Raw genomic sequence first — 11977 nt, 5'->3', positions numbered from 1 at the left:
CAGCATGTGTATAGTAGAGGATTGCAAATTCGATCATCAATAGGAGGAGAGGTCCTCGGCCCTGTAAAGGTTCTGTGCCCCAGTGTAGGGGAATGACAGGGCCAATAAGTGGGAGAGGATGGGGTGGCAGGAATGGGGAGGGGGGAGGCAACAGGGGTTTGTTTTTGTTGTTTTTGTTTGTTTCTTTGTTTTTTGAAGGGGAAACTGGGAAAGGAGAAATTTACATGTAAATAATGAAAATATCAAATAAAAAAATTTAAAAATTAAAAAAAAAGTAATTTGCTTTCATAAATTTTAATTCATGTGTATGGGTACTTAGCTTCCATATATGTCTATACACTGATGTCCACTAAGGAGAGCGTGTCTGATCTCTTGGAACTAGAGTTATAAATGGCTGTGAATTGTCATATGCTTATTGGGAACTGAACTGGTGTTCTCCGGAAGAGCAGCCAGTGTTCCTAACCACTCAGCCTATTCTCCAACCTCCAATGACACTTATTTTAAACTTTAATTTTTGGCATTCATTATGTAACTGGGAGCTCTGGGCTAACACTCTGACCTAAAAGACTGTCCAATGGCTTTGGGTTTTGAGTTTTTCACCATCCCAGATTTCATTTGCACCTCTTTTGTCTTTTTAAAAAGGTGGGGGGTCTCCTCAAGCAGTCAGTCTGGTATCAGCATTAAAAAAAAAAACAACAAAAAAACAGGAAGTGAAGTCATGTGTGTGATAGGCAAGTTCTTTCTCTACAACAGAGCTATATATTCCTACTCTCAATTCTCTTTGTAGTCTTCATCTTGAGAGAGTGTCTCATCATTACCCAGGCTTACCATGAATATAGCCAATGCTAGTCCTCAATTTGTAATCCTCTTGGCTCAGGCACCTTAGGAGCTGAGATTTAGGCCTGTGAAACTACACAGGCTTCTGAGAAATCTTAGTTAATACAAACTCCCAGTTTTTGGCTGGCCCACAATTCATATTTTTTTTTATAAGTTTATTGTAACTGGCTTGATTTTTTTTTAGGTTTATGATCTGAGTGTTTGTACTTCTATCTTGACACAGGTACTTTGCTATCTTGTTTATGTTGTCTCTAATCTGGTTCAAGTGATCCTCCAGCCTTAGGTTTCTAAGTAGCTGAGAATACAGGCATGTATCATCATGTTTGACCTGCTAATTGTTGTATAAGGTATGTAGAAGTATGATTACAGTTCTTTTGTTTTACATCTTAATATCCAATTGTGTTTTAGGAGAATTAGACAAAAGCTTATCCTTAGACTTAGAAGGAACTGCTTTTCTGTCATATAGTCAATAAATGAAGTAGGCATGGTGACACTTGCCTCTACTTGCAGCAACTAGTCGGCCACAGCAGGAAGGCTTCCATGAGTTGAGGCTAGGCTAGAAATAGACTACAAGTTTCAAAATGAACAAAGAACCCCAAAACCAAAAAGAAAAAAAACCCAAACATACAAACACAAAAATCAAACAAACAAACAAAAAATTCAAACTATGACTTAAAGTTTTTGGTATGGGAGGAGTGAGGAAAAATCGGAAATATATATCTGAAATAAGTTCTAACTCAGTAAGTGTGTGGTCTTCTCAGAAAGTATGATTCTTAACAACATACACAATAAGTCAAATCTATCCAAAATCAATAACCTGACTTAAGTTAAACTCACCCCCTATATTATGTTCAGTCTGAATAATGTGGTGATTTCCAGTTCATGATGACGGGTTAAGTACCAGCATCTAATCTCTCCCCACAGTTCCTATTGAAACAGCCCAAAAGATATTTGGGGGAAAAAAAAGATCAATACAAAAAGAAATTGTATATAGAGCAAACATCAGAGGGCATGGGGTGAGGGAAAGGAAGGCATGGGAAAGAGTGGAAGCATAGCCTGGGCTACCATATGCTAGCAGCATATTAATAGCAAAAAATGAAAAATAAATAAAAGTAATTTAAAAGCTTAATCTTAGTATGTGTGCTGTATCTATGTGGCCTTAGGCACATTACTTCATATGCTTCAGTTTTATTAGTAGTATATAAATATATAAATTACATATATCTCATAGAGCTTATTACATAAATCTATGTAAAAGCTTAAAATAACACTCAGCTTATTGTAAATATGTTTTCTTCCTTCATTTCTTCCTCCCTTCCTTCTCTCCCTCCTATCTTTTTTTGGTGACAGGGTCTCACTGAGCAGTCCTGGTCGGCCTGGAACTTACTTTGTAGATCAGGCTAGCCTTAAACTCATAGAGATCTGCCTCTCAAGTAGTAAGTAAGTTTGAATGATGCTTGGAGAGGCCCCACATTAGTAACATATAATTCGTTATCTTTGTTCTAGATAGAGTTGCATTATGTAGCCCAAGCCATCTAGAACTTATGTAGACTGGGCTAGCTGAGAATTTACAGTAAGTACTATGATTAAAGATATGTTGGCCACACCTGGCCTCAACTGTTTTCTTTTTTTTTTTTAATTTTGCTTGATAGTAAATAATACTATAAAACATCTTTATTGATTTTCAAACTTTTAAGGTATTCTTGAAGCTATGAAAATTATATATTAATGCAGGGTTTTAATATATTTTATTTTCCTCAGATGCTAATCAAGATGTTTATCACATTTATGTATTTATTTTGTGTATTTGTTTGGGTGTGCACATGCCATGGCATACATGTAGAGGTCAGAGGGCAGCCCGCAGAGTCAGTTCTCTCCCTCTAGGAGAATCTAGGAATCAAACAGGTTGTCGGGCTTGGTGCTTGAGCCATCTCACTGGCTTATAAAGTCAATACCAATAAGAAATAGACACAAGGGAAAAAAAAATAAAAAGGGATAACTTGAAATATTGTTTTGGTTTTACTTTCTAAAAAATTGTATGACAAGATAAATAATTTGGAACATCTGGTTTCTTTACAGTAAATATTAACTGTTTTACAGCACTAACATTTTAAAATACTTCTTATATGTTAAGAATTCATTTGCACAGGTGGCTTAAGTATATCCTGCATACTAGAAGTGCTCAAAAAGTATTAAACAAAGATAGAAGTTTGTTTGAAAAGAGGACAGGACCTTACAAATCTGCAAAAATACAAGAAACAAAATAAGTACCAATAGTGATAAAATATAAAACAACAGTATAAGGATACTAAAATAAAAAATATTTTGAAATTTAAAAAATGAGTAAATGAATTAAGACAGTTCTTCCTTATGCTAGGCTATCAAACAAATACAAAGTGAAAATTAAAAAAAGTGATTATTTTAGAAACTGTTTTATGATCATAAAAGCAGACTCAGATTAAGATTATATAAATAATATAAAATTATGTCAAACTTTGCTAAGAAACAGCATTATTTGTACACTTTTAAAGAACTTTTTGAAAGTTTATGAATTACAAAAGACAATGTAACTACATAGGGAAAATTTGATTGATTCCATCTCAAGCAGGTCATCTAGTATCACTAATAGTGAGCAAATTGAGATTGCTTCTTTTTGTTCTTCTTCCTTTTCGGTTTGCATATGTAATAATGGTACAAAATACTTCGTTCATATTCAGTACCAATGTGCCTCTTGACATAACACACTGAGGACAGAATATCACCTAATATTAATTCCTGCAAGAATGTGTAATCTAAATAGAAATAAACCACAACCAGATAAAATTAACTGAGAATAGTTTATCAAACAAGTAGCTGGTATTTTTCAGAATAACAGTCTCAGAAAACACACAGATTTCTTACTTAAAGTGACAAGAAAAACATACCATTTAAATACTATGTTATTCTGAATTGGGAATAATTGATGTAAATGATGCTTATATTACTTTTACACATAATATATTTATGTATGTAGTAAATACAGAATGTAAAGTGCAAAAGTGTGAAAAAAATAGACATGAAGGTAAATGAAGCATGTTTATAAGGACATCTTTATAATATGATTTAAAAATAATTAGAATACCAAAAAAATTCGAATAGGTAAATTTATAATTTTTGGTTTTCCATTTATTCTAAAGCTGTGACATCTAAACTATTACTGGCATTAGAAAAGACAAATTACGCCGGGCAGTGGTGGCGCACGCCTTTAATCCCAGCACTTGGGAGGCAGAGGCAGGTGGATTTCTGAGTTCGAGGCCAGCCTGGTCTACAGAGTGAGTTCCAGGACAGCCAGGGCTACACAGAGAAACCCTGTCTCGAAAATCAAAAAAAAAAAGAAAAGACAAATTACTACAGAGAATCCCTTATTCTCAACACCAAATTTTGCTACTCCTGAAGAGTCAGACTAAAGAGATGCTTAGTTAAATTGTTCATATGGAAAACAAATAGTCAAGAATATGGTAAATATAATCCTCCCAAAAACCTAGAGAATTAGTCTTTAGACACATCCAAAATACTGAGCATAACTAAGGGCTTAACATTAGCAAAAGTTTGGTAACACTTGGAGGTCTTGCTCAGAGAAAAAAATTTTAATGGAAACCTTGGGACTCTAGATAAAAGCAAAAGGTGGAATCTGAAAAGGGGAACTTAAATAATCATATATAAATTAGTTGAATAATGTTTTATTCAATTCTATATATCTTAGGAGGTGCTTGTAAAAGTTGTAAACATGTACAGGAACATAATCTAGTAGTCATGCTTTCAAACTTCATACATCTTGTTAAAGACTCAGAATATGAGTATAAGAGAAGTCAAGGCACACACAACATAAATATGCTCTTATTAAAAAAGTTAACAGAAGGGAAAAGAACACGTATACAAGTACGTAAGAAGCAGAAAACAGGATCATGAAGACTGTCAGAAGAGCAGTGGCTAAAACCCTGATGATGGTACTGCGGATTAAAAACAAATGCTGACAGGCTTATAGTCCCTAAGCAGAAATGTATTCGTTTCATTCTTGAGGGAGAAAAGGAAAACAGCAAAAGAATACCTTTACTATTTATGTAAGAAAAGCTTGAAAATATGAATGAGTTATATTTTTGTCATTGAAAAGTGAGATGAAGACAGAATAGAAAACTAAAGGATATTAATAAATGAAGTAAACAATGTGGTTAAATACTTAGTCACTTGAAAAATAAAGTAAGCACATTAACTTTATTCTATAGTGGAAGAAAAATCTGAGTTCAGCTTCAGTAAGTGGGAGAAGAAAATAGCTCCAAATGTTATTTTTCTGTCCATTCATAACAAAATGTTCAAAAGTGATACATTTCCCCCAGATTTTATCTTCTTTTCACAAATCAAAGACAAGTACTTAGTTAGGAATATTGTGTTTATTAAGAGTGGGATCAAGAAAGTTTAAATAATTTTTTATTTTCACTTTTTACAGTTTTAGGAATCAGATCTAAGGCACTGCACACAGTAGGCAAATGCTCTGCCACTAAGTCATATACCTAAATCATGTTAGAGAATTGAAATAATTATACCACTAATAAAATACTGCTTTTTAAAAGCTTTTGTTTTGGTTGTAGTTTATTCTTTATTTTATACATTAAAAACATTTAGTGATGGAGTCTTGAATTCTTGGACTAACTGGTATCCCTGCATCCTTCTAAGTTGTTTGAAACACAGATGTCAACATAACTGTGTTTTGTGACTTTTAATGTAAAATTATCATTTCATTCTATCTTTTGAAATTTTAGTCACCTTAAGAATAATAAGGTATCATGTAAACTTTTCTCTCAAATGGGAATGAATCAGATAATTCCTGAGCATTACCAATAATATAAGATTATGTCTCATGCATATCTATACTATACAAAGTTAAATATTCTATTTTTCATACAAAATTAAGTCTCAGATTAGGCAAATAAAATTCTTGTCCTTCTCACTAGAACTTGAATGTGAATACAAGAAGTTCTAATGCCTACTCTAGGTATTTAAACAATGGTTTTTTACTACAAAATTAGTCCATGTTAAATGAACATCTGGTGCCATCAGTATTTACAACAATGCCTACAGCTGGTATGATCAGAAATGTATTACAGAAATTAATAATTTTTCCAGTAATATATACCTGAACATTAATTTTTAAAGATATACTGTTACTGAACTAGTTATCTTTTCTTACTTTAAAGCATTTCAATAGAAGCCATACCTAATAGTTGTCATCACTAGGATAATAACTATCAAAGGAGCTGCCTGCATTACAGAGTCAACAGTTATTTTCTGCAACGGGCTTTGGAAAATCTTTGATTCCTGAGTACCTTAGTTTCCTAAAACACGGAAAGAATATTAAACATTCCCTACCTGTTCTGGCATAGCTCCATGTTCAATTCCAGTCTTCAACAGTCTGTAGCAATTACCAAATAGATCCCATTTAGTGAGATCATGAGCACTAAAATAAACAAAAGTTTGAATTTTAATCTAGAATAAAAGACAATTTAAACTTGAGCTCAATTTTAGTAAGCAGAACAACAAAGAAATATTTCATTTTCTTTTAGAACTGCAAAAGACCCATAAAGGAAACATTCAAATGTTTAAGAGAAACAAAGAATGAAACAAGAGCTGATGATAAAAGAGTACATTAAATAAATCACTATTTGTACATTTAATGTTAGGTTCCCACTAAGATGGTTAATCTAAATTCATAGTGCATAAAAATGCAACTTTACTATATTTAAAAGTATATTTTTAAATAACCCTTTAACAAGTTAAAATATATAAATACATGTGTATATTTGAAAGAGAAATCTGCTATCATCAAATAGACAGAATTATTGTCCAATAGAAAATATGAGAAAGCTTAAAATCCATTGTGTAGCCATTTCTATGGCCTTCAGATCTTCCAAAGATCTTTGTCAGGACTCACTATGTGGGGCGGAATGGCCAGCACATCCTCCTGCCTTGTGGCTACCTGGCCTAGCTTTGAAGGAAAAAATTTGAACCACACTATTAACTCAGTTCTTTTGAATATGGGTGTCAGTCTTCATCATTAATGACAAGGTATGTTTTAAAATAGGAGTTTAGTTTCGTAAGTGGTTCGAGTAAGTTTAACTATATGAAAAAAATTAGATTTTTCTATTTTTTCTTCCTCTTCCTTCTTTCCGCTCATCCGTAGAGACAAGATCTTACTCCATAGCTTTGTTGCACAAGGTGGCCTCCATCTCTTGAGCTGAGCCCATTCTTTTCCCTTAACAGCAGGTAGAAATAGTGGTGGTCACTACCACACTCAAGTGAAACCCTACATTATAGAATTATTGTTAAAAGTGACAACAAAATTCTCTTTCTCTTCCTTTGTGGAGAAGATAACATTCCAAGGGTATGTGGACTACAGTTTAAAAGCAGATTATATGTGAACATTTTGTTTCCCTAATCAAAGTCAACTGTTCTGTCTGCACAGTAAAACAAGTAATGATCTGCCAGTGCAGAGGAATGAGTTGCATGACTTCGCCAAAATGTTTTCTCAATCTTCCTATCAATCTTATTTCATACTTAGCAAGACTGTTAATACCATCAACTTAAAATTACTTATAAAAAATTCTAGATTATTAAATAAGTCAACTTCTATTGTTAAATAATATGGATTGATTAAAGTGCTTACAATACACCTGGTATTTAAATATTAGTTTTCAGTAAATTAATAAATAAATCTCATGCCACTAGTAATTAAACATAATAAAATTGAGAGAAAATCTGAATGAACAAAATCTGTTAAACTTTGATATTCAAGAATACATCATTTTTGTAAGAAGTCAAATATTATATTCAGTCTGCTCATTGGCCAATGTACTACTTGCTAAATTTATGTTAATATTCAAAATGACATACTTGTGAAAAGAAGTTAAACGCTTTAAGGTGGAAAGAACATTGTAGATATCATCATCATCAGCTTCTTCACCCTATAAATAAAAAAGTAAAAGTGACTTAATTTTCATAGCAACTCAAATTCATATTAAAGCCTATTAATGCTTAACTGCCTAAAATCTATTAATAGTATATTCACTACAGATAAAAAATCAATCAAAAAAGTATAACTGACAAATCTATACATAATCAACTCCTGCTGTTTAAATAATATAAAAGCTGTGACATTATACACTTCTGTAATACCCTTTTCTAAATTCCCTGAAATCAAAAGTCTATGTGAGAGTATTTTAAACTCTAGCTAGTGCACTTTGTCCTTCAGTACTAAGAACTTAATATTGGGGCGTTCCTCAGGAGCACACACATCAGTTACTACTTGAGCTAGTCATATTCTGTAAAATGGTTTAAAGATTATTTAAGATTTTAGTGATGATCAATTACTTCTACAGCTTTAGAAAAAGTATGATTGAACAAAGTGTGGATGCTTCCGTATTAGTTAGAAGGGGGAACAAAATAATGCTAGGGCAATGTGGTGGGAGTGGGTGGGCAGAGGAGGGAGAGGTGAAAAGGGATAGGAGGTCTGCAGAGGGGAAACCGGGAAAGGGGCTAACAGTTGAAATAAAAATAAATAAAATAACCAATAAAAAAATAAATAAAATTATACTTAACACTGAAAAAAAATTGGAGCATCAAAGCATAAACTACAGGAAGCTCAGATTGCCTTATAGATAAGAAAGTAAGAGCATGATATAGAAAACCACTGCAAAAAATGAGAAAAATTACCAGTTTGCCAAAAGTGTTGCATCCTTGAGCAAGTTTGTCAACTTAATTTGCATGTCAACTTAATTTGCACTAGCACATTATAATAAATCAGTAATTTAAAAATGTAAATTGAATCCCAAATATAAAAATTGAAAAAAATAAATGGTGAACTTTTCTTTTTTTTCTTTTTGGTTTTTCGAGACAGGGTTTCTCTGTATAGCCCTGGCTGTTCTGGAACTCATTCTGTAGACCAGGCTGGCCTCAAACTCAGAAATCCACTTGCTTCTGCCTCCCAAGTGCTGGGAATGAAGGCGTGCACCACCACTGCCCAGCTGAACTTTTCTTGAAAGAGGAAAAAGTATAGCATAAAAAGTAAACTGCAGGAGCTGGCGAGATGGCTCAGTGGGTAAGAGCACTGACTGCTCTTCCAAAGGTCCTGAGTGCGGATCCCAGCAACCACATGGTGGCTCACAACCATCTGTAATGAGATATGATGCCCTCTTCTGGTGTGTCTGAAGATAGCTACAGTGTATCATGCCAGAGCGAGCGGGCCGTCCTGAGTTCAATTCCCAGCAGCCACATGATGGCTCATAGCCATCTGTACAGCTACAGTGTACTCATACACATAAAATAAATAAATAAATCTTAAAAAAAAAGTAAACGGCAAAAGGTTGATCTTTATAAGATGCACTGTTTCAGTGGTACTGTTAATTCTGAAATTGGTAGAGATTTTCAGATTCTTAAAAAAATGGGACCGGAATTCAATCGATTAGGATATGTTGATAATACTAATTTTCATATGAAGATATTAAGAAAAAGTAATTGTTACTTCCTGTTGTTTTTGTTGATAGAGGTGGAATTAGGTTTATGTGGGTTTGTTGAAAGATTACTTTCTTGCTTCTTCTAGGTGTAGTTTTGTTCCTTATGTTGACGTTTTCCATCTATTATCCTTTGTAGGGCTGGATTTGTGGAAAGATATTGTGTAAATTTTGTTTTGTCATGGAATATCTTGTTTTCTCCATCTATGGTAATTGAGAGTTTTGCTGGGTATAGTAGCCTGGGCTGGCATTTGTGTTCTTGTAGGGTCTGTATGACAACTACCCAGGATCTTCTAGCTTTCATAGTCTCTGGTGAGAAGTCTGGTGTAATTCTGATAGGCCTGCCTTTATATGTTACTTGACTTTTTTGCTTTATTGCTTTTAGAATTCTTTGTTTAGTGCATTTAGTGTTTTGATTATTATGTGACGGGAGGAATTTCTTTTCTGGTCCAGTCTATTGGAATTCTGTAGGTTTCTTGTATGTTCATGGGCATCTCTTTCTTTAGGTTAGAGAAGTTTTCTTCTATAAGTTTGTTGAAGATATTTACTAGCCTATTACATTGGGAGTCTTCATTCTCTTCTATAGTTGTTATCCTTAGGTTTGGTCTTCTCATTGTGTCCTGGATTTCCTGCATGTTTTAGGGTAGGAGCTTTTTGCATTTTCTTTGACTGTTGTGTCAATGTTTTCTATGGTATCTTCTGCACCCGAGATTCTCTCTTCTATCTCTTGTATTCGGTTGGTGATGCTTGCATCTATAACTACTGATTTCTTTTCTAGGTTTTTTATTTCCAGGGTTGTCTCTTGGTCTCTCTAATGGTCTTGAAATCATGCTTCTCCTATCTCAGCCTCTCTATTACTAGGATTGTTTATTACATATTTTTACACTGTACTATGGTTTTCAGAACAACTTACATATTTCAAAGGTATGCCAAAAGAAACGTAGACAATTAACTTGGGAGGTAGCTTGTAAGTGAACAACAAAGAGTGAGACTGAATGCATTGCTTGACATTTGTAACTATTGTATCAGGTTTGAAGAAGAGGACTTTATAAGTTACTCTTTCTCTGAGATGAATGCTTTTTCAAATTATCACAGCCAACGAACCAGTTTTTACCCACACCTAATGTCTGTGCCACCCTCCAAGCAGAACCATTGTTCATTGAAACAGTTGGTGAATGACTGTATGGATAGACCATCTTAATACACACACCATTTCTTAAATGAATGTAACCTGTTCTCTGTGGGCTGAGAAGAAAGACACTCACTCAAGTCAAATAGCTTTGATCATAGCAAGAAGTCAGTATCCAAAAATCGTGCCTACAATTCATTCCTTGGCACAGCAGAACTGTCAACTCTCAGCTTAGCTATGATGGAGGTAAAATCTTTTGGTGAGTGAGGTTCATTGAAGTACAGCCTTATTGCAATGAAATTCAATGTCTAAAAATTGTTCTTATTTTGGGCTTGTACTGCAGTAAGAGCCAAGATTTTAAGCTCTACTAAATACAAAACAAACAAACAAAGAAACAAAGAAACAAAACAACTTTATATATTTATGCTCATTTAAAAAAATACTAGTAGTGATGTATTATTTTAAAATATACAGTTAATATGTTTGGAATTATTTAAAATTTGCATTGAGAAAAATGTATGTATTTTCAATATTGCTGTAGACAACCATCTACATAAGACTGTTAAATTGAATGTTGTTTTATATCAAACAACTTCTATAACACTCAATTTTATTGTTATAATATTTTATAAGTTTTAAAGAATATGAAAAAAAAAAAAAAGCAGTTTTTCACTAAAAGTCTCATCCCCATTGGAAGGGGTTCCCAGCAGCCTGAAAACTGAACAGCATCTTTGTGTCTCAACTTGACACAGATCATGTGACAGGTACTTAAACAACAGATGGGACTCAGATTGGAAACTAAGTGTTTCCAGTATCATGACATAATATTCCCTAATAGCTCATAAAAACATGACAGAAAAAATAGTATTTGTTCCATTACTGAAATCTAGATATAAAGCCTTTACAAAACAGAAAAAAATAATAATTAAAACACACACACACACACACACACACACACACACACACACACACACACACACACAAATGGGATTGATTTACACACTCAGCTATTCTGAACAATTATTAGCTAAAATTATTACCATCAACATTACAACATACCTCTTGCAACAGGTCTTCTACAGAATGATTGAATCGATCTACAAATTCATCAATCAACTGGCTCCGAGCAATATCAACTCGATTCTGAATGGTATACTCTTCACTGCATAAAATGCTGTAGGTTTTACTGCAGGCTTCTAGGACATCGGATTCTACATGTTTCTCTACAACAAACTTAATTTGTTTTAATAAAGCATCCAGGTGCTGAAGAGGAAAAAAAGAAAAACTGTGATATTTAGATTAATAATGAAAATTAAAAATCATCATTTGTTGACTAACCTATCATTAGATGAAAATGAAAATGACTTTACTAAAAGAATTTCAGAGTGCTTTACCTTTTCCATCCGACCTGTGCTGTAGATTTCTAGATCAAAATACTGTGGAATTTGCAGCAAGTTTGCTACCTTCTCTG

At 33.5% G+C, this 11977-nt stretch overlaps 1 protein-coding gene across 1 annotated transcript in view; it reads right to left on the bottom strand.

Moving 5' to 3' along the window:
- Positions 1-11977, bottom strand: part of Stag1 (stromal antigen 1) — a 268526-nt gene that overhangs the window by 63363 nt on the left and 193186 nt on the right. The window contains exons 17-20 of the mRNA XM_031346345.1: positions 11901-11974; positions 11566-11769; positions 7762-7832; positions 6241-6328 (exon numbers count right to left, since the gene is read on the bottom strand). Of these exons, the coding sequence (XP_031202205.1) occupies positions 6241-6328; positions 7762-7832; positions 11566-11769; positions 11901-11974 (437 nt within the window). The remainder of the gene's footprint in view (positions 1-6240; positions 6329-7761; positions 7833-11565; positions 11770-11900; positions 11975-11977) is intronic.

The sequence above is a fragment of the Mastomys coucha genome, unplaced genomic scaffold, assembly GCF_008632895.1.
Source record: "Mastomys coucha isolate ucsf_1 unplaced genomic scaffold, UCSF_Mcou_1 pScaffold23, whole genome shotgun sequence".
Classification (NCBI taxonomy): Eukaryota; Metazoa; Chordata; class Mammalia; order Rodentia; family Muridae; genus Mastomys; species Mastomys coucha.
This window is presented reverse-complemented; position numbering and strand designations above follow the sequence as displayed.